The sequence below is a fragment of the Abrus precatorius genome, unplaced genomic scaffold (genome assembly GCF_003935025.1).
Source record: "Abrus precatorius isolate BTA unplaced genomic scaffold, Abrus_2018 Scaffold8, whole genome shotgun sequence".
NCBI lineage: Eukaryota > Viridiplantae > Streptophyta > Magnoliopsida > Fabales > Fabaceae > Abrus > Abrus precatorius.
Window position 1 is genome coordinate 38,021,419 of NW_020874428.1, and position 24,297 is coordinate 38,045,715.

General features: G+C 32.6%; 2 protein-coding genes across 5 annotated transcripts; both read right to left on the reverse strand.

Annotated features, from left to right (window-relative positions):
• Positions 1-5,693: 5,693 nt before the first annotated feature.
• Positions 5,694-15,542, reverse strand: LOC113845827 (protein MODIFIER OF SNC1 1). Of its 4 annotated transcripts, none has more exons than XR_003501582.1 (11): positions 15,300-15,542; positions 13,735-13,809; positions 12,465-12,545; positions 12,333-12,377; positions 11,839-12,214; positions 11,295-11,397; positions 10,559-10,630; positions 9,126-10,431; positions 8,775-9,039; positions 6,101-8,692; positions 5,694-6,011 (listed from the first exon to the last, which is right to left on the reverse strand). XR_003501582.1 is itself a non-coding variant. In XM_027473448.1 (10 exons), exons 2-10 carry the CDS (start codon positions 13,764-13,766, stop codon positions 6,218-6,220), a joined length of 4,740 nt encoding a protein of 1,579 aa, XP_027329249.1. In that variant the 5' UTR covers positions 13,767-13,809; positions 15,300-15,542; the 3' UTR covers positions 5,715-6,217. The 4 variants fall into 4 exon arrangements, 2 of the variants coding, with proteins under 2 accessions (XP_027329249.1, XP_027329248.1); XR_003501583.1 differs by having other exon boundaries at positions 5,699-6,008; XM_027473448.1 differs by having other exon boundaries at positions 5,715-8,692; positions 12,465-12,530.
• Positions 15,543-20,183: 4,641 nt separating this feature from the next.
• On the reverse strand, positions 20,184-21,082 carry LOC113846595 (heme-binding protein 2-like). The gene is made up of 2 exons (XM_027475047.1): positions 20,858-21,082; positions 20,184-20,787 (listed from the first exon to the last, which is right to left on the reverse strand). The coding sequence occupies exons 1-2, from the start codon at positions 21,055-21,057 to the stop codon at positions 20,337-20,339; spliced, it is 651 nt and encodes a 216-aa protein (XP_027330848.1). The 5' UTR covers positions 21,058-21,082; the 3' UTR covers positions 20,184-20,336.
• Positions 21,083-24,297: the final 3,215 nt, after the last annotated feature.

A 24,297-nucleotide genomic window follows, 5' to 3' on the forward strand; every position in this document is an offset into this window, starting at 1 on the left:
AGTGACTAAACGTGATTAAAGAGTAAGAACTCTTTTCATTCCTTCCCTTTGGAAGAATTTTCTAGTTTTCATTCTTTTTTCAGGTATGTAGTTTTATTTGTAATTGTTTTGATTGTTTATCTTACTATGAGTAACTAAATCTATAGTTAGCGAAGACAAAAAAAAGTTTATTTAGAGTCCAAACAAGTGATTAAAGAGTGAGAACTCTTTTCATTCCTTCCCTTTGAAAGAATTTTATAGTTTTCACACTTTTTTCAGGTCTATAGTTTTGTTTGTAATTATCTTGATTGTTTATCTTACGATGAGTAACTAAATCTATAGTTAAGACTATGTAATTTTTACATTTAATGATAATATCAATTTTCGTTTGTTATTGATTTTTATTATATTACATATAAATGTATGTTAAGTGTACTGGATAGGATACCAGTAGGTCTTAAAGATAAAAGAAAGAATCTGAATACTCCTTCGGTCTTATTAAAACGAGTATCTCATCAGTCAAATTAAAAAATAATTAAATTTATTAAGGTAAATAATAAATCATTATTTACTTAATTACAGGGCTAAAATCAAGGCTAATTCACAAAACTCATTAGCCCATAATATTGCCTATAAAAGGAATGTAAGAGGTATAGATAAGTGGTTGACTTTTGAATATTAAATATCATTTATTACCTAAACCGATACCTGACTTTATCATTGGAATACCTTTTGCAGGTATACTCCCTATGTCAGACAAAGAAAGACTTGCAATATTAAGGAGGACGTCATCCCATCTCGTAGTAGGAGGATATTTTGAAGATCAGTGTTTCCTAAACACGAACATTAAGAATTGGTTACTTTTAACATCTCATAATTAATTATATAATAGGCGACCGTACTATATATAGTTAATGGACTCATAGGATAAAACAAAATAAGAATTTTGGTGGATCAAGTTTAATTTTTCTCTTCTAACGGTTATTAAATTAACAAGTTCATAAGAGTTTCATATTTTTTCTTCCGTTTACCTTATATGACTATTAAGGTAATAGTTTAAGAAAAAAGCTATTAATATTTCATGACTATTAAATGTTAATAAAATAAATACGAGTGATTGACAATTATAAGAAAAGTAGAATTAGAATTAGATTGAAGATTAACATAAAGAATTAGTAAAATCATATGCTATAAGTTCTTTTTCATTAATTCTAATAGAAAGCGTGTTTTTTTAGTTTTATTGATTTTAAATTACTTATTTTATTTAGTTTAATTATCATCTAACTTTTGAATTCAAACATTTAAAGTTAGAATTTCTTAGTAACTGTAAATAATTTTTGTGAAATAATATTTTAAAAATTTAATTTAAAACTCATTTATTACTTTTTTACGAAAACACTTGCACACAAAAATAATATATTTTACCAATAAGATTGTTAAGATGTTTATATTTTTAGATTTTTCTCATATATCAACTATGATAATTTATTATAAAGTAAATCATATATAATATAACTAAAGATATTAACATTATTTTCAATATTTTTTTCTTTATAAAAGATATTATATAGAAAGTAGAAAAAAAAAAAGGAAGAAAAAGATATCACGTAAAAAAAACTACTACTCATCTTCCTCATTTTCTGAATATATGTTTGAGATAATTTTGCAATAATAATTATTGTTAAGATAAGTAAAGTATATATATGTTTCGACTATAATTATTATATAAGATAAATAAATTTTTTATTATTATTTTCTTATCTTCCACCTGTAAAAAAGTGTAAAAAATGAAAATAATAAGAATAGAAGTGAAAAAAAAAATATTATCACTCACACCACCCTTATTTTTATGAGCATTAAGAAATGAGAGATGAAATAATTTTTTCCTAATTCAATTTGGCCAAACTATTTTTTTTTTTTTTACAATTGTTCATATTTTATGGTGATAATTTTCTTTGAAAAAATAATTTCGTATTACCATTATATATGTCCTTTACAATAATGAATCTTTTTCAATGATTTTATTGTACTTAAGTTTAATTTCAATTAATGATATTAGCGTCTTAGCATTATGGAATTTGATTTACTGTTATTTTTATATTTAAATTACTTATAAATTTTAATTGTGAGTTTTTATTTTTTTATTAGATCATGATTAATAACAATCTTGTAACAAATATTCAAAATAATACAATGAGGTGAGAAAAAAATTTAGAGGCAATGTTAAAAAAGAAAAAGTCATCCTTAGAAAAATTGGATTTGTTGGATAAGAAAAAAAAAATCAAAGAAAGATATCTTACTTTTTATTTTCACCCATCTCTAGGTCTTGGAAAAAGGACAAGAGGTCATGAAATAGTTTTATGAGGATTTACTAGTTGGGGAAAATGAAGATTATGATGATGCAAGAAATGATGATAAATGAAAGAAAGTAACATAAGATGAATTTTTGAAAGATGATGGTAAGACTTAAATAGAGAGATCAAAAGTCCTTAAGCTTCTTGATATAATTATTGTTTAAAAAAATAAATTAAGAAGTACAATTGTCCGTCCTTAATCCTTAATAGAAGGGAAAAAAAAATCAACAAGCAAAAGAGAAATGGTATTATAGTCAATTAGTTGGAGACAAGTAATGGATTTAAGGTATTAGAAACAACATTAAAAATTATATAAGAAAGAAAGAACATTATTAACATTATAGATATGGGTCATAACTAGTTTCTAGTAAAGTTTTCCTAGTAAAGAGGACTAGATAAAGGTATTATTTTAAAGTTTATGGTTAATTCATGACCCTTATCTCACTATTTAAAAATTATCTCTAGATATTTATCCCTCTAGTGGATCAATAGAAAGGGTGACAATGTGAATTTATTTTTTTTAATTGTTCACAAAATACTATGATACTAAAGTGTTGCATCATGTTGGAATTAGAATTAATTGAATAGTTAGAATTGATAATACAATTACGTTACAAGAAGTGTGCTAGATTGTGTTGAAATTAATTTAACAAAATCATTATTAATTTTTTTAATTAAGGAGATATATCATTAGATAAAGAACGAAGAGTTACAAGAGATGTGTCATTTTTAAATAGATTTATTTACAAAAATAAAATAAAATTTAAAAAAATATTTTTATCATCATTGTGATTATATAAAATAAAGTAACATTCATATTTTAAGAGACTGTTTCTTTACTCTTGTAATATATAGGCATTTTATTAAAATAGAAAAGATTTTTCTAACTCTGAATAATTGGATAATTTTAACCTTAACAATAATATTAGTTTTGACTCAAATATCAGTTGGCCTAACGCCATTTAAGATCATGGTAATGACAAAGTAATCATATTCATGAAGCAAGTTTTATTACCCCAACTAGGCATTGGTTGATGGTAGCTCATCATCCCATGAAATGCTTGGATGCAGCTAATATTCATGAGGCCAATATATACACTAAGAGCAAAAAATATGTTGAAAGTAAAGTTAGTATTGGCCGCTTAGCTTAAGGTAGACTTAATGTTTCGAATTTTAACTTTCAAAAAGTCTCAATTGTATTAAAAGAGAACATTTAAATCCCTCCCAAAAATAATAAATCGTAAGCCAATGGATGGTTTTTCGAAAAATATTGGCTATACTTCAGCTTATCTTAGGAGTTCTAGAAGAGTTAAAGTTTGCCTAAAATTATTGCTTTTGATGTATAAAATGGGTAGTATGGTGGGTTTTTTTCTTGATTCGTAGCAGCAAAAGATTTCTCGATCAAGAATGGGAAGTAAAAATTAAACACACAATTAGGGTATGGATTCATAAATCATAAGATAAAGGTTAATTTGCTGAACAAATTTAATTAGCTCACTATAAATTGTTAACAATAGAACATTTAACTTATTATGATCTACTTTAATAATAACACTTTTGGATAAATCACTCTTTAAATATGTTAAATGTTGAAAACAAAATTGGTTTAGATGACTCTTTTATATATATATATTCCCTTTATTTATTTTTTGCTTTTTTTTATCTCCTTTTTTCAGTGTCTTATTTTTCTATAATATGTAATAATAGATTGGAACTAAAAAAAATAGAAATAGAAATGAGAACTAAAAAAAAAATAGACCATAATTAAAAAGAAAAAGAAAAATGGTGATTAAAAAAAAATAGACAGTGAGTAAAGACAAAAGAAAAATAAAAATATGAACTAAAAAATTATTTAAGCAAAAAAAATATACTCTTTTATTATTTACTCTATTATAGTCAATTTTTTATTTAACAATTGCTTTATTTTTTATTTTAGTAAAAAAAATTTAATTAAGAAAAAAATCATATATGTCAATTATCTTACTTAAAAGAAAAGAAATAATATAACAGAAGGACTAGTAGTACTTGATTTAAATAATCAATTTAAGAGGCTTTTATTCAAGCTTTAAAAAGAGTAATTACATATTAGATATTCTGTATTTTCATGTGTCTTTTGTCAGATATGTGAATAGTTAATCCTTTGCTGCAATATCTTTGATTTTCTTTGTTAGGCTTAAACATTTTGTTTTCTTTCTCTTGTAACAAAAAAAGAACATTATAAAGAAAAAAACTCCTACTATATTAAACTTACTAAAAAAACTAACATTTTTAATTTTAACATTTTACTCTATGAAAAAATATATATTTATTACTAATATTTTAAATATCAACTTTTAATTAAAAAAAAATCTTATAAAAGCACAGACATCCCATTGATGATTTTTTAAATTATTAAACCAACTTGGTTTAGTGTTTAGATTTTAAACTATTCCATTACAATTATTGTCATTATATATAAATTTTCATAACATCATCTAATTTCTTTTATAATAAACATCGTCTAAATCAATATTCAACCACCTTTGCAATTTATTGTCTGTCCACTTTTGGTAATATTGCACCCAGAACTAGCAAAATAAATCTACTCAATCTAACTAACCTAAACTCTTCCCATAAATTAGACATTAAATTTTAAGTCTAAATTAAATTTAAAAAATTAATTTGATCTGATAAAACTTTATATAAGCTAAATCTACAAAATTTCCAAAAAAAGAAAAAGCTATATCATTTTTGTCATCCTAAAATAAATTTCATTTTGTTTAGCCAACCCACTAAAGTTTATTATTTGGAATATAGGCTAGCACAAATGAACGAGTATGCGCTTGACCAAAATAAAATTACTAAAAGAAATGCTATTTTAGTCATTGAAATTATGAGTGTTGGACAAATTCTTCAACAAACATTCACTTTTAACTAACGATTTAAGATTAAACTGTTGCTATTAAATGATACCTAATATGTTCCTTTTATTCCAAAATGTCATCATTTTCATCCCTTTTCCCCTCACGGTGTTTTTAGCTGCCTCCACCGCTAAATTGGTTGCCTTCATTACTACGTTCCCTTTCCTCTCCTGTGACATTTTTAATGTCTTTTTAATATCTCAAGTATCACAAAAGTAAATACTATTTGACAAAAACCGTTAGTTAAGCTAAATTGTTCAATTTATCCATTACACAAATTTATTAAAAAATCTCATAAACCTCCCGACTACTAAATAATCCATTTTACCGGCTCTAATCGTACCAAATGACCCAAAATCTTTTCAAGCTCTTCAACCACACGAGGTAAACGAAAAAATAAAATATAAACACTACTCGGTAGCTTACGTCTTTTCTGAATTATAGATTAGTCACCGTCTCAATTCAAATAATTATTTTTACTCACTGCGCAAACGCTTGAGCACATTTCATATATTTTCCAGCAAAAATACGAGGAAAAGTGCACCGTGGAACACATTTTCTTTAGCATCCTTGCTACGCCTAGCACTGGACTAGTTGAAACAAGTCAAATATTCCATACTTCCATTAAGAAACAAGATGCCATCAAATTACTATTTTCAATCAGATACACCAGAAAAATAACAATCAACCAGTCAACCACTGTACTATCCATGAAACCCTTTTCTGCCCCCAGCCCCCCAAAAAATCGGGAGCACCATCTTCATAGCTCTCGGCCCTGCTGAATACATACCGACCATCAGAAGATAATTCATGTGGCTACATTTACAATTAAAATTTGAACGAATCTGGAACCTAGACTGCATGTACCTGAAACACTGCTGAATATAGCAGGACAGTTAATGGATGTATGGCTTCTGATAGAAGACAAAAAACCACCTCGAGAAAGTCTCTCCATTACTAACACAGCATCTAATCAACACCACCCTAGCGTCCGTAAGAATTTCCCCCACCTCGGCGTGAATGAGTTTGACCTCTTTCTCTATATCTCCCCCCACCATGGTTACCATTTTTGGGTCGTTCAAAGTTGTCCAATTTGCTGTCTTCATATGGCCCAACAGGGTGATATTCATAATGCAAGTTTGAGCCCTGCCTTTCTCGGTTTGTAGGTTGGTTATAATGTCTGTTATCTTGGGTAGGTGGTTTCGAATCTCCATGTGATTCATGTCCTCTTCGAAACCGATTTTGGTTTCCATTTTTGCCAGACCCAGATGATGGGCGTTGCTCATGCAAAAGATCCATATTTGTTGGAGCCTGCTCAACTGATATAACAGATACCTGATTTGGAGAGTGGGGACGCCTTTTTGCTGGAGCATTTCTCCTCTCTCTTTTAGCCTCTTGATTCCCAAAATGTGGAGCTTCTCCGACTTGGCTCTTTTCAGAGACTGATTGATCATGGAGAGGTTGGGCTACATGAGCATTAGAACTCTTGCCACGGCTCGCTGGAAGAGATTCACCATCATGAGTGGAATCATTTTTGTTAGCTCCAACAACCACTGAGCTAACATTTTGATCACTTGGGGTGTTTCCTCTCTGATTAGTGGATGGTTGAGATTTGGGTTGCCATTGAGATGTCAACCGTTCGCCAACAACTCGATTTTCTTTAGCTGCGACAACATCTGGTTGACCATGCTCAGAGGATGAGACACGTGTTTCAATTTTCTCTGTCTCCCCAGAAATTTTTTTGTTATCAACATCGCGGTTCCCTGCTACACCCTTGTGTCCTCTGAAAGGGGCCCGTCTCCCTCTGCCTGCAGCTGCATGATCTTTAGTAACAGGAACTGAAACTGGAGCAGCTGAATCACTGTTGTTGGAATTGTTTGAACAATCAATATCACCAGAGTCATTTAAATGTTTTGTTTGCCCTTTCACAAAACTTATTTCAGACTTCTGCTCATGATGATGCTCTGTTCGTCTCTGAATACTTGGTTCAGAGTTTGAATCATGGTCCAGTCCATCATGTGCATTAGTTGATTCAGTTACATTTCTTTGCCGCCATGATCCATGAGCTTTTCCCTGCTTAGTATGCCTGCCATCCCTACTTTTGGACTCCATTCCAGAACCCACTTTTCCAATAACTAAATTAGTATGCTGAGCAATCTGAGCACCCTGCAATCCAGAATCAACTCTTCCAATACTATCATTAGTAGGAGATTGATTGATAGATGAAACCAACTGTTGTTGTATGTTTCCTTGCTGAGCCATTTCTTTTGCAACAGGTTTTGGAATATATCTCTCCATTTCTGCCCTCTTATTTTTTAAATTATGCACCTGCTGGTCACTCTTTAAAGGATTAACTGCTTCAAATTTACTTTTCTCACTTGATTCATCCACAACCTCCGTCTTGTTCTGTGGTTTAACAGGAGCCCACATCACAGCATCACTCCCATGGGATTTCTCTGCTGTTCTATTGGCCTGCATATTTCTTGGCATCCTACGAGAGTTCTGTGATTTCCACTGGCTATTCATTCTACCATGGGATTCTTCATTTGCTAAATATCTGTGTTGCTCTGAAAACTGATTCGGATCTTTAGACAAGGTTGCTGGCTGAAGTGAGCCCTGATCTAAATCAAAATCAGAAGCCTTGAAGTTATCATTTTCAACTGAACTTTTGGAAAGATTGGCTTCTTTTGATATTGCCAATGGTACTGCAGCTGAAGATGAACTTTCATCAAATTTCTGTTTGTTTTTGCCATTCCTGTTATTCTTCTTTTTAAGGTTTGCTGAAGACTCACCTACAGCAGCAGAATTCACAGGTAAATCAGAGCCACAGGCCGAACCAACTTCGGGGGTAACAATGCCAGAAGATAGAGAAACATCAACCACTGTCTCATTCTCGGCTTTTGGGGCAGTCGAGGTAATAGAAACAACCTTTTCACTTGATATTTTCTCTAAAGGAAGATTTTGCTTTTGTTTATAGCTCATTCGCTTCTGTTTTGAGGCAATATTGTTGTGAACCTGCGACACATTAGACGCATCGGCACTATTGACATCCTGGTGCACCATCACTGATTGAATATGATTCAGAACAGGTTCTTTTCCAGAAATCTTATGTGTCTCTACAGGTGCCTCACTGGAGAAGATTGGCAGTTTTTCCAATTTACTAATGTTGGGGTCATTAATCTGACAGACAATATTGGCATTACCATATAAAGCTGAACTGACAACTCCAAATTTCCCTGCTGAAGTTGTTGAGTCAAAAGGTTGTAATTTCTCTTGATTATCCTGGATGACAGAACTTGTAGCAAACTCTTTCTGAGTTGACTCCTCTCCTGCTTGAGAACGCCTGTTTAACTCATCCAACTTTGCAAGAGCTTTTGCCTTTTGCTTTCTTGTCCGCTCCTCCTCTTCTTCCTGCAGTTGCTTAGTCCGTTGCTTGGCTAGCTCTTTCATTTTGGCACGCTGACAAGTTTCAAAGCATATTATGTAAGTTTTAAATGCAAAGGTAAACAAGGAATAAGCATATATATGGGGTAGGCATTACCTTTGCATGGTTCTCAGGAGGATCAGACCTGGTTTGAACATGTTCTCCAATATGCCTTGCTTGAATATAGGACCCAGACCTATCATAGGTCTCAACAGATATTCGATGGTCACCCACAAGAAGATTAGATGCCTCCAACTGTGCACCTGATGAAGCAGAAGAATCTTCAACCATGGATCTCTTTCGCCAACCATCAGCATCTTGATCGTTTGATCTTCCCTTGTTTCGATGGTCACCTCTACCTTGCATTCCATGAGCAGCTTGCCTGTGAATAAGCATTTGAAAATTCTTTACACCAAGATAAATGAACCATAATTAGCAGCAGTCAACACCAAGAAGTTATGGCCAAACCTGGATGTGGCTGTTCCACTGAAAGGCATGGATTCAAAATTCTTTTCAGCACCACCCACTTCTCGATGGGCTGGATGCAAGACTTCTGCAGCATGAGTTCTTGCTGGAAACACAACATCAGCACCAACTACATTTTCCACATGGTTTATTGGAGCATTACCAGCATGATATTTATTCCTTTGCTCCTCTCTAATCCTAGCAGACGAATTATCCCTGGCTTTTGCATTTAAACCCTCTATCTTTTGAATCAAACTGGCATCTTTTGGAGCAGATGATCTTGGGGGGATTTCTAGCATATCAAAGGCCGTACCATCCAATTTCCTTGCTGAAATATCATCAGATCCTTTAATATTTCCTGAACTCTCAGGAAATTTGGCTTTAATGACAGAAGAACTAGACACTCGATTTTCTGTAGTCTGAGAAGAAACTTCTTCACCATGAGCACTTGTCCTTAAATCCATCTCCTTCTTTCTGTAATCTGATCTCTGCTCATTCTCCCAAACAGACATTCTTGATTGGCCCTTGCCATCAACATATGATACATTTGTTGTCTCTGAATCCTCCCAATTCGTTGTTTCATTTTTCCCATCTGGATTATGCTGCTTAAGAAGAACTCTGTATGGTCCAGCAGTGTCAGGAGGATGACTGGATTCCACTTGCTCTGAGGGCAACTGCTTCCCAGCATTACCATATCCACCAGATCTACCTTGTGAATTACCAGGTTCAGGGGGGTTTTGATTTGAGTACCTATTATAGACAGGGGGTCCAGCAGCCATTCCCATGAAAGGAACATCTCGATCATTTGAATTGCAGTAGCCCATTGGAGGACCATAATATCCCTCATAGGCCATTGAACCAGGATAAAAGCCAGGTCTCATAGGCAGGCCTGGGCGAATAAAGGCATCAGGCATGTGAGGCCTGTAGACATCTCCATTCTTATGGTTCCCTCTTGGTCCAGGCCCAGGAGGGGGACCTGGTGGCGGTGGGTTGGCAAGACCAGTAGGGGGCATGTGGGGACGGTAATATGGAAATGGTTCAATTGGAAAGCCACTTGGTGCTACAGGATTTCCAAATGGGGGACCACTAGGAGGACCCCTGAACCAAACACAGCCCTGAGGGTTATTAACTGGAGGACCATGCCAAGCATCATAGTGTTGAGGAGGAACACCAGCATTAGGATAAGGCTGGGAATTTCCCTGCCATTTCTCTATGCCTGGCCTCACACCTTCCTCATTATAAGCCTGATAATCTCTCCTCCATGAATTTACAGTTCCACCCTTTATATTTGCATTTACAGGAACATCATCTGTAATAACATAAGACAATATAATCAATTAGTCATAGAAAGAAGCAAAACCTTAATAGCACAATTAAGCAGAATAAAATTGAACTAACATGTTAGTTGGTATAGAAGCAAGTTCATGCAGACATACCAATAACACAGGTTTCATTTATCTCTTTCCTGAGTCCAGAAGATGAGCCAGGGCGAGCTTGAGAACTGTGGTCTGCCAATTATTGAAAGAAAAAAATATTCCAAAAAAATCATTGAAGAACCCAGTAGTATAGCTAATGATTATGATACTCACGAAATTTTTATTTTGTATGTCTTTAAGATAACAATATCATTGCAGTATAATTATTCAACAATTAACAATAAAATTACAACAACAATCTTTATCCATTTTAAAACCACAGCCATATGACTGTAACAAGATGAATTTCATGCTCAAGTGATCTGCTTCTACACAAAACACTTACTTCAACATATAAATTGGAAGTTAAAATTACAGGAATATCTTCATAAAATATAAGTGAATCCTTTCCAAGCATTCCCAATAAACTTAGCACTGGTTAGAGAATGTATATGGGATTTTCAATTGTACCCAAAGACAAAATGTGCTGCCCATAGACCACATAGATGTTTACACCTTTAATCTTCTTGGCATATTGAAGGGAATATTGATATCATCAAACATCATAAGCAAGAAATCCTAGAGCTTCAGTTAAAAACCATTTACTGACAGTAACCAATATCAATCAATAAATATGTGTCGAAAATTTAAAAAAACAACTATGATCATAAAATGCATGACTATTGTCAGTAAAAAATGGATACTCAAATTTAGAAAGAAATCATGAACACCATAACAGTTATGCACAATATAATACCTTGCAACTCAGAATTCAGGATAGACTTTTCTTTATCAGAACCAAGGGTTGGAAAGTCTCCAGAGCTCAGAGAAAATTCATCACCCTTGGGCTGTGCAACTCCCTGCATTAGTAACAAACTACTATCAGTGGCAAGGCTCAGCCATAGAAAGGTGGACCAAAGAATACATGGACTATGTTTATGATATCACCCACTTTGATAGCATCCCAAAAAAAGATTAAATACAGGATGTCTATCATATCTATACCACAGATCTTAATCAGTAAATCATACATATACATACAACACAATAATAGCTCTTACCAAACAAATAGCAAATCATAGTCACAAATATGTGCATCAGCACAGAAATTATGTTCCATAACAAGGTGTCACCGTCCACGAGCCAACAAGTAGGTAAGAAATGGTTTTTTTATAACTGTAAAACAAATTCCAGCATAAAGACAAATGCCCTACACACTTAACTAAATCAACCTCTGATCCAAGAAATAATGAATATAAAAAATTACATTTAACCTTCAAAAGTAATATACAGATACATACCAGTTTTTCTGTAGTCCTAGCAGCATTCCAGGCACCTGAATTTTCAGTCAAGGGTTCAGCAAATCGAGACAGCTGCGAGCTACCAGGTCTTGTTTCTGCACTACGAGGACGCAATGATGTCAGTGAAGACTGATTTGTTGACATTGCCCCAGATGCTGATGAAGGCCGAGAATTTGAACCCCATGAATTAGAAGTAGGCTCAAGAACCCTATCACTACCAGCAGTAGAAGGCCGTGTACCGCTTCCACCAGATGACGGACGGGCACTATGATGACTAGGCGAACTAGTACCACCATCAGTATTTGGGGACAAAGAAGAAGACCCCCACGCATTAGATGCAGAAGTCGATGATTTACTACCCCAGCTGAGAGTACCCCTAATCATAAAATAAAAATAAAATATAAAAGACCACACAAGCATCAATAATCTAAAACGAAAAGAAAAAAGGCAGCAGCAGAAGTTATATCATTTAGGTCAACAGAATATTTACTCACTTGGGAACAATCTCCACATTTGGGTCCAGACCACGATTTTCTAACCTTAAGAAAAGTGAGAAGGAAATTTTTCAGATGGTAAACCAATCACAGTTAACTGAAAAGAAAAGTGTTTGGCCAAAGTTCAAATACCTCTGACTGGGTAAGTTGATAGGTTTTGGAACCGCAACTTTCCCTAAGACAGTCATACCACCTCTTCTGGAAGAGGCCCATCTGCAGCAACATCAGCATCATCAATATCAATTTTCATTTAGTCACTTAATAAGTAAATATATTTATAATTCATGCCCGTGTTGGGGAGAACTATGATTGTATACTAATTTACGGGCCTAGGATAATGGGGCAAGATGGGACTTAGGAGTTAGGACAATTACTGGATTTGAGCCCAAAGAAACACATGATCCAAATACTTCACTCCAAACAGCGTTATTAAGAGCTGGTAAAAAAAATTGATTAGCAGTGCTTTTAGCCATCATGGCTGTAGCGGCCATAATCACAGCTCAAAAAGTGCTCATTCACAGTGCTAAGCACTGGTATGTTGATTGTTGAGGAATATCAAAAACCCTTTTTTTCCCACAGGAAACTGCAGCATTTTGGGGGTTTTCTTTATGGGTAAAGTTGACATTTTCCAGTCCTTTATCAGAGCATGAAAGAATCTTAACCCATGTGTCAAGTGGTCAGGTTTCCCACACTTCCTATCCCTTCAGTTCAAGAATCACTTTGTGACCAACCTCATCTCTCTATTTTGTGTGACCGGCTCCCTTCACCCCTTCTCTCTGTTCTGCATCTGTTCTGAATCCCAAACACTGGACATTCTCTGTTCTCTGTTTTTTCTTATGTGTGATAGCACAGTCGCGGCATCAACTCATGGACCAATTCAAGAGTGGTGCTTAGTTGACTTTTTTGTTATTTACTACTATGTTTTGCTTTTCATCTATGACTTTATATCATTAATTATAGGGTAGCATGAATATTGAGTGGTTTTGAGTCTGCAAATCAGTTAGGAGGGTAGCAGGAACATAGGGGGGAGGAGGAGGAGGAAGAGTGAGTGTGATGTGTGCTGGGATTTCATTTTATTTTATTTTTTAACAGAATAGCTTTCTCTGAGGAGCTCAAGGCAATGCTTGGGTTCTTGTAAAAGCTTCAGCTCAGTTCTTTACTTCTGTTGAACAACACTCATACACTGGTTTCTGGCAGTAGTGTTCTATCAACTTAACATTAGAACCAAAATGACATTTTCTACGAAAAAACATCACTATATGATTTACATTCCAAAGCATAGATATGGTTTTGGGGTACTAGTCAATTACAGCACAGAACCTCCTGCACTATACTTGATGTACCCACCAATCACCATTAGTTCACTTGCTCTGGATTTGAAAATGCTCAAATTAAAACATACCTCCGCTCCCCACTCAACATGCTTGAAGTCATGGCCTAGTTGCCGCCACACGGTCATTCAATCCAATTGAAGGGCCTGATAAGGTAGACACAGAGAAACATGATTCAATTGGTAAGACATATTGCAATAATTCATACAGGTACAGAAGTTTAGATTAGATATGGAATTACACTGTTATCATTAAACCTGTGGACATATAGAAATTTTCTTTCTTAAATTTTAAGTGAACATTGAGAGTTATATAAACTGGTAACTAAATAAGTGTTGGTTTGCAGCAGCAAATTCTCAACATCCCATCCCATTGTTGACACCTCAAAGTTCTCAATCCTAATTCACAAGGAATGAATTAGGAAACTTATGAATTCTAACAGGTTATAGTTCTAATTTTAGGCTGCAATTCATCCTTCACATCATTCCCAATAGATACATTTCAGGCAGTTGCCAAGGTAAGCTTGCAAAATATTCAATGTTATCCTCATGGAGCCCAGTCAAAATGACAAATATGCTAAAATGACAGTTCATTTGCTCATGGTTCTCACAGCAAGTAACATTTTGACTTGCATGAAATAGGATTTGACTCCTCTAAATCAAGGGAACACTTCAGAGGGTAAAGTGCAGAGTTATAACTGTTGATAGAAAGACTAACAGTTGAAATTATGATAAAATAATAAAATAGACGCACGTGTACACACATTATGAAATTGTTAAATCTCAGCTATTATTTTCCAGTCAACGATTATGATTATCCACTTGGCCAATCCCATGAAATAACATAGTAATGTTCTACTAACGGCTTCTGTTTCTAATCATCTTTTCTGCCTATGCACTTAATATTATGCAACTATATTCAAAGTTCAAACAACTACAAAATGGCCTGAAGTTCATGCAATGAATCAACTGATATAAAATGGCCTTTCCCTCTGATCATGATCACTTGATATTTGTCTATAGAAACAGCTCAGAAACAAACAAGAAAATATTATAGATATAAACCTTGCGACCAAAACAACGTGCTATATACCAAGTCTACCAAATAACGTATTCCACCATCGTTAACATCCAATTCCACCAGAACCAATAATCTGAAACATCTTCCATAGTAGCGATCTTATTACCAAACCATAGATCCAAAAACAAAGCCAACAAAAGTAACACAAACTTTGAACAACGACCACTCCTCAACAATGATATCATCGGCAAGTTAGGTCCAACAATCACACACGCATAACATCTTCAAACTGGGAAAACAGGGCTCCGAATGAAGTTAAGAGGCATAATTGTCATACTAAGGCCTTTAGATCATTATTCCGCAAAAACAAAACAAAAAAAAGGAAAAAAAAATTTACAAAAACTTTCGCGATAAAACAGATTATTCCCCGGTCCATTCTAATCCCGAACAACAGAAAACAAGCAGAGGCATATCAAAATCCCGAAGCAGTTAAAGTTATAGTTGCCAAAATGCCAGTTCTATTTTTTTTTTCCATCGCAATATGTGTTTTTTTCCCTTCGTTTTCTCGGAATGAATCGCTGATGAATTATAGTTGGAAGTGGAAACGAAAGTGTACCAGATGAAACTGGAAAATCCGTTGCCTCGGAGAAACCCTAGAGAAGCAATTGCGGAAAGCTGAGAAGAGAAAGGAGGTAAAAAAATCGATCAAAAGTTTAGGGAAATTTGGGAGAAGGCGTGGAGTGAGGCTGAGAAAGGGAGATCTATAGGCGTTGAAGGCGATGGGTTTGGGTGGTGGGCTTCGGATCGAAGAGGAAGAAGGGCACGAGAGAGCTGAAAGGAGTTAGGGGACGTAACAGTGGAGTTACCACCCGTGAGAAAAATTGCTTATTGATATAGGGTATAGGCCCACTCTAGAAATTACATTAAATACGGATTACACGTTATACCAAAATTATACGACATTTATCAGGAAAATACCTATTTTATTCTTAAACAATAGTATTTTCTTTAAATTATTGAATAGCACCTGGGTGAAGAAAAATAATCTAACAATAAATTATGATTATTTACTTATGCACTTTGTTGATTAATATTTAAGTTATTGAAACTATTTGCTGCGGAATAATGTTAATCAGTAAAACTATTTCCTGCCTAAATAATATAGTTAGTTGGGAAATGCCAAAGTGGGGAACCCTAAAACATAATGCATGCATTGAATTTAGAATACACCTTAACATTTCCTTCAAAATTTCCTTTTATTTTAATTTATCTTTCATTGTGTGATCATTTGATATTTAAAATTAAAATAAATCACCAAAAGAAACGATTAAGTCATTAAAAACGTAGTTAAAACCTGATAAAAAAAACATTGTTATTCATAATAATTCTACTTATCACAAATCAAATTAGTTAGTTAAATGTAATTACTAGTTAGGTATCAAATTCATTAACAAAAATAGATATTACAATTGAGTCTCTTTAGGAAAATAGCTACTCACCTGAAATAAATCCTAAAAAGCAAAAAAAAAATAAAAATGCTTTCAATTGTTTTATTAATAGTTATTTATTTTTAACAATTTCAGATATACTTAATAAATATTTTAAATATTTTTTTTTATAAATACAATTAATTTTTATCTTTAATCCTTAAAAAAACTGTAAATATTAATCTTCATAAAATTTAAAATTAATTCTCGTTACCACTTTATAATACATATAATAATATAACATGCATATCACATAAATGCCTATTTTGGGATAGCAAGTTACATAACCTGTTTTAAGTCCATGTTATGTCATCAGCAAGACATAGCAAATGTTATTTTTTAAAAGTTTTAAAACTAATTAAGATTAAAATAAATAAAATAAAATATTAGAGAAATAAATTTAATTTTAGTTATATTTATAAACATCAAAAATATATTTTACTCAATATATAATAGCATGTATTTATGTATATAATATTAAAGTTATTTCACTAAAATTGTCTCATGACATTTTTCTCAATTTTTAGTTTTTTTATTTATCAATTTAATTTTAAATTAATTTTTAATTTTTGTAAATTTTTAATCTACATGTTAATATTATGACCTATTGATTGAAAGTAATTTAATTCATCTTGCATTTATGGTTAAATAATAATTATTGTAATATATTCTTTTTAATTTTTAAGTCTTTTATTGAATTAGAATAAGTTTGACAGCCGATCATAAAATCTCAATAATCTTTTATATCTAATAAATGGATAGTTCGTTTTTAAATCATTCATCCTCCTGTATATATTTTAAGAAAAATCACACAAAAATAGATTAATATAATAAAAATCTCTGCTAAAATCTCACCCATAAACTAACGGATAAATACATTAGATATCTATTTTAGGAATAAGTGACTTATTATTCAATGACTAGACATGATATAATAACTTAATATATCTTTTCTTATTTTTTTTATATTTGTTGATTAATACGATATGATTTATCATATCATGCTTCAAATTCTTATGTAGGAGGAGTACTAGATTAAGAAGCAATAACTCTTTTTTCATTATACTTTTACTAATATTTTATTAGAAATAATTTTTTAAAATATATTTTTATGAAAATTTATATGGAAATTCTTATAAAAAAATATTTATTAAAATTTATAATTTTAAAAAATTGTAAAAATATATTTTAATCATTTTATAAAATATATTTTTAAATTTTTTTTATAATTTTTGTTCTGATTATAATTTTTTCCTAAAAATTATTTTTATATATAAAAATTTGAACAAATTTGTTTTACCTTGTTATAATAAAATTTTTATTCAATTAAATTTAGAAAAAAACGAGACTATAGTAATTATTTTAACCATTCTTGGGAATTCCAAAAAGTTATGAATTTTATATAACTGTGTTTAGTAATATATGTGAATTAAAAATCAGCAGGTATTTGAAAGATGTTAAATTTTAAAAACAAGACTCGCTATACAGTATAAATGTTTCTTTATAAATTAAGAAAGATTTATACAGTATAAATTGACAATTTAGTTGCTATTATGAGCAAGGAATGTTATTTATTAAATGAAACTACTAGTGCACAAAAAAAATTGTTAATGATATCGAGTTATTCCTCATGAGTTAACATTATATTTGAGGGCATGTTATCCATTATCAATTATCCACAGTTGATTATCCATAGTCGAAGAGAAATTACTTTCAAAAAAGAGATAGGATTATCAACGAGATGAAGAGATTACATGACATGATTAACATTACTTGAGAGAAAAGAAAAAAAAAAATCTGTTGAATGGAGTTGCGAAAAAGTTTTATCCGTATCCTTATTTATACAAAAAATTATATATTTTCTACATATGGTTATTTGACATTTTTATTTCTACTTTTAAAGAACTGTAAAATGTTAAAATATTCCTTTTGAAATGGTAATTTGCACGTTTATTGTTTTTAGAGAATTTACAAGAATAAATATTTGTATGTTTTTGTGTTTTTTTATTCATTATAGTTGTTATGCCTTCATTGAATTCACGTGATTATTATTTTTTATTCATTTATCTATTTGTTTTCATATCATTAGATAAATGACTTACGAGTATATGTGAGTTAGGATCCTTAATTTCTTTGACAGATTTCTATTATTTTAGCAGTCCTTCTCTACTTGTTTTGGAGACGTTTAGCATTATACAATTATAAGGAGAGCTTTGAACATATTTTAGTTGTGTTAAATCCTTTATGATCAGAAGAGAAGAATACATGCATATTGTGTTTTGATGATGCTGTTTATATCTCTACTTTGTTTAGTGAATAATATAACTTTGACAAAATTAAAAGTATAATTAAGTGTGCCAGTTAGGTTTGTCAAAGTAAGTAGTATTATTGTTTGATTAGATTATACGATTATAGCGCGTATTTTGGATTGTGACAATCGAGAGTTAGATAAAAGGAAAGATTGTACTACACTTGATCCTTTTTTTTGTATTGCATTGTGGTTGTGGAAGTTTCGTTGGTGAATGGGACCTACGACATGAGCTAATTGTAGGCGAACTTGCCAGTTGCATCATATCTTGATAATGTAACCAAGAGTTTAATTTGGAAAACTCGTCAATATTTATGCACACTGTGAGACAAATTTGTTACGATCCTTTGATTGTGTGGGCATAAAAGCGTTTGCCTCGTGAAATGCACAATGACACCTATTTTTGTCTCTGCTACTACCCTGTTGTAATGAGGCTCCCTGGATATAGATATAAATCATGTAATGCAACTCTGTCTTAGGAGATGTCGAGGTCACTACTTCATGTTTACCCAGAGCTAGATAAAGGCTTGAATGAAGCATATGGTTGGGTGGCTTTAAATGCGAAATGGACAATTCTGATAAGTATATTGGGTGTCCCTGATTTGGGACTTACTGATTTGGGCGACTCCTGACCAGTCATTGCAAATTGTGGTATAATCGTGCAGGGGAAGATGTGCACGTCATGAGATCAAACTTCAAAGCTTAGTTCAATTGAACATCGGATGATAATGGCAGTCGAGTGTTTACTTGGCTTAAATGAAGCATTTATTTTGAATTTGATTTCACTTCACACAATATATAATTACATATGATACTGTATTTTATTATTTTTATTTCTCTTACATTTCATTTTTCCTACACACGCACATCTCGAAATTACACTCCAAATACTCACGATATTTTTCATCCAAACATCATAGCAATTTCCATAAAACTTCCCTCTTTACATCTTGTTAGACAATCTGATTCGCGATAATGATGTTGCCGCTGCTTTGAACTAGAGCAATTTCAAAGTGCCACATTCGACAGTGGGCGAAATATTGATAAGCAGTTCAATATTTGGTACTGGTAAAGAGTAGGATTCAGATTGAAAATTTTAACTTTACCAAGTCCAATGAAATCTTAACCATTCATTCCATTTTTATATTTATTACTTTTAAAATGAGCAATTTTTTCATATCAATGGTCAAGATTCTCTTCAAATAACGATAATGTCATCCAAATCCTAGAGTGTATAATCATTAAGTTACATTTTAGTTCTTATTTTCTTTTAAAAAACTATTCCTTTTTATAATATTTTCTTCTCCTAGAATTCTTTTAAGTCTGTAGTACACATGTTAATAGAAAAATAATAACATTAATTTCAGCACAGCAAAAATTGGATGAAGTAACCATTGAACTAAGAAATGTACAGTTTGGTTTGGTGACTAAGAAATGTGCAGTTTCATCTTCTCAACTTCTCATTCATTCTCCAAAACTCTCCCTTCTAAAATCATTGAAGTAAAAAATAGCAAAAGAAACAAGGAAACTTCCATCCCATCCACGGAAAATTGATACCAAAATATTTACTTGTCAAATTTGACGACGTGAAACTATGGTAGGGGTGTCTATCAAACCACCAGCTCTGGGACAGCCAAAAGAACAAGGAAGAAGCCACAAATAATGCATCTAGAAACACCACTAAACACGCAAGTCCACGTTTCATAATAGTTACATAATATAAACAAATCAACAGAGTAATTACATTTTTGAATTCACGTTTAAAATAACACAGATCTATGTTTGCTATAACTTATGCTTTTAATACAAATACACATTGATCCATAATAATTTAAACGGGATTCAAACAGATGCTAAATCAATAAGCAGAAACAGCAACCGACTCACAGCCCAATTCAGGAGCATGAATATCGACCCAAACCTCATTTTTGCGATTAACAATTCGGAACGGAGTATTGTACTGTGCAATTGAGTAAGCACGCTGAGTGATGGACGAAGTTGAATCTGCCCAAGGAGACCTACTCAAACTAGTGGCAAGTTTTTCCGCCTCTTTCACAATCCTATTATCCTTGGCAAAACCAGAAAACTTTCTCACCGCAACGCAGTGGATGGTGAATTCATAGGGCTTAATATTGAGTTCGGGAAGCGGAACAGGTGGACTCGCTTGGAACTTAACAGGCAAGTACAAACTAACGTAATAGCCTTGGGATTGAAGAGGCCCAGCCCCAGGGACCATGCTCGTCAACACCGGAGCGGTCATCGGGATTCGAGAGAAATTCAGGTTCGCACCTTCTGTGAACTGGAACAACCTACAAAACAATAGCGAAACTTGTTAATACAAATTGAAAATGACTCGTTCATGAGATTTTCACTGATTACCTATGGAAGCCGTTCCATGTGGCTTTCTCGAAGGATATGTCGAGGGCAGGAGCGGACATCCAAACGGAGGTTCGATAGAGCCTGATCTCGAAATCGGACTCGCTGTGTAGAACTGTGTATTGCGGAGATTCGATCGCACTGCAAACCATAACCAAACACATCGCGTTGACCACCACGCTCAATGCCTTTCGCTTCTTCATCGTTCCGTTCTTCCCCCACACTCTCTTCTATGCCCCTGCCTTGGTTTTTCACTGATTAACTAGTTTCTGTGAACCCAGCTTTGTCGTTTATGGAGGACGGACGACGTTGCGTTTTGAGGCAGTTGTATTGGTTTTTCTATAACGTAAAGCCATTTATGGTTACATTTGTCTTAGATACCAAGGGAAATGCAAATTGAGTAATACTCCTGCATGTCCTGTTTATAAGAAATAAAATAAAATATTTTTTTAATCTTTATTATAAAAGATAAATAATAAATTTAAAATACATTAATTATTAATTTTTTAATATTTTTTTATTAGTATCATTAAATATATAAATTACTAACTACATTATTTAATATTATGAGTATTTTTAAAATAAAATTTATATTTATAAAAAATAAAACATACTTAATTACTTTTCTTGATTTTAATAATTTAGTCTTTTGTACCGGTGGGAGTATTAGTTAAATAATTAAAAACAATTTTTTCAACAAAATATTATTCAACTGTTTATTTTCATAATTTTCAATATTATTATTTTTTATTCTTTAATTTGTGTATGAGTATTTTGTCTAATAAGACCTTTAAATTTTATTATTATTATTAATGTATTAGTAAGAATTTCTATTGTTATTGTTGAACACATATATTAACTGGCACGGAATTATTTTAACGGGATTATGCTTACTTTAACTCAAAAAGGATCGCCTTCCATGGACAATACGACTACCTCGATCATGATTGCCCAAAAATGTCTTTTTCATATATATTAAAAATGTAAATAGCAAATGTAGATTTTACAACCATCCATAATTTAAAATTTTTGGATCACTTACCTATTGAAAAGTTGACATGAATTATATATTTAAATTATATCTAAAATTTAATAATTAAAATTTATTTTCGTATTCTTATGAAAATAGAGCATTGTCTTCGATTCTATTTTTTGTTTGGTTATTTTGTGTTACTCTGGGAAGAAGTAAAATAGGTTTGGTTTGACGAGATAGCGTTAAAACGAAATAAAGGTGGTGCATGTGATAGTGCAAGTATGGCATAAAGAGGAAAACAATACAGCTCTACATTTACAACCAAATCTGTTCGTTCCGGAAGAAACAGGACTATTGGATCGATCGATGGGAGGGCATGGCAATGAGATTTTTCGGATCGGAGTTCGATCCATGTCATTGTCAACGTCTAATGTTGCTTCTCTCAGAATTAACGTTATCACACTTCTGAATTCCCTGTCTTTGAAACCTGGTATTTCCATCTCATTTGCACTCCCACTTTAGAAACTCATTTATCTTAATATCTATTCATTATTTCATACTGTTGCTTTGTTGTATTTATGAAAAAGCATGTCATGTTCACAAACTCTACATGTGACGTTCAATCAATCTTTTTAATTTTTTAAAAATGTTTTTTTTCTGTATATTCTACCTACACACGTTAAAAAATAAATGGGGAGCGGAAATATTTGTTGAGCTGAATGCAAACGGTGAACACTCATATGTCCTCTTATTGCCTTACAAATTATGTTTTTGGTTAGAATGGTAAAATTCTGTGAAATAGGTGAAACGCTGGTGCAGAATTGTGGGGACAGTGAAATTGGAAGGCTTGTGATTCAGGGTGCTAAAGAGCGGAAATATAAGACCATAAGCATAATTGATGACAAACCGGGATCTCCTGATATCATTGAAGAATTAAAAGCACTTGGTGGAGATATTGTTGTACCAGAAAGTTACACAAAGACCTGGTATGCTGTTTTCTTTTCTCGTGGCTGCCGGTTACAATCAAGCAATTGTTTCTTGTGATAAATTCGTTTTTTGAAATTGATCAGACTTGTCAGTTTTGACAAAACATTTCCCTTTTCTGTTTCCATTTTTACTATTAATTACAAAATGTCATTTTTTATTTTTATTTTATTTCCTACTTTTATAGGTTTGTATAAGAAATGGTGAATATTTAAGGACGTAATAGCATTGATGTTTCAAAAGCTATGAATATACAAATGCGATATATATGATAAGTGGTTTCTTTTTTGTCATAGATTTAAGTTTTTAACTAACCCCCAACAATGGTTTCTGAAACCAGGTATATGCAGCGTCTAGTTAGAGAGCTGAGCCCTTCAGCAGGATTGAATTTCAGTGATGGATACCAAGCAGAAGCTGTAGTCAAAGCTGTAGCGGCTGGTGGAACATTCCTCACTTACGGTAAGAAGTTACCTCAACATGTTGTCTTTCACGGAGCTGATAATAAACCAGTTAAAGTTGAGTGGACAGCTTTCATCAAAGAAAAGAACCTCAAACTGAAAGCATTATGCATATAAGGAAAGCTCTAAAGATTGTTTTCCTAGTAAGCAGTGGACATTGTCAAGATTTTCTCCCTTTGTTTTTGTTCTCATTATTAAGATTTCCTTTATTTGTAGTTTTCATTTTAAATTATTTTGCTTTGGCGTTTCTTAATGAACTACTTTTTCTGGAGGGCATATATTGTCTTTGTAGAGTGCATGAAGGTCTCCAAGGTTATAGGGCCCTTGCTCCTTGGCTTCCGCAAATATATGTAATTGTAATTCGAAAAGAAAAACAATCACTTTCATTTGCCAGCCCCTTATTTCTTTGTCTATAGGGCGGGTCGGACTCGACCATATCCATCAATGGATGATAATCAATAAAAATTTGGTTGGTCCCTGTTTCTTCTCCTTTGTTTTTTTGCTTCCACAAATAATTTTTAATATATTTATTTCGGAAACTAGTTGTTCTTAGAAGTTAAAATTGCTTCACTTCCAACATGACTATAAACTATAAAACAATTTTTGGTGCAACATGTTCAGCATTGTCAGTAACCAAATTCGATCAAAGTATCAAGTGCCAACTTAATACACCAGATATGTTGTTTTTCATGGACTACATATTGAAAATTGTGAATTCTTGCTCCTCGAATGGCAGACACAAGACCTGTCGTCTCGGTACATGAACTGGTCTATTTATAATTGCATGGTATTATTCTTAACAGGAGCTGAGGACTATGTCAACCCACTAACAAAATTCTCCAATCTCCAGCATTATTTCTCTCATATTTCTGCATATTATGCAAAAGAAGAAACAGGGAAATGGGATGCTATACCGGCATTGTTCTTCTAATTCCTTAAAGGATTCTCTTTAGCTCTTAATAAAAGTGTGAAGCTACTTTTTTTTTCTATTGCCCTACTAAATAAATGTTGTGTTTGCTGTCGCGTTA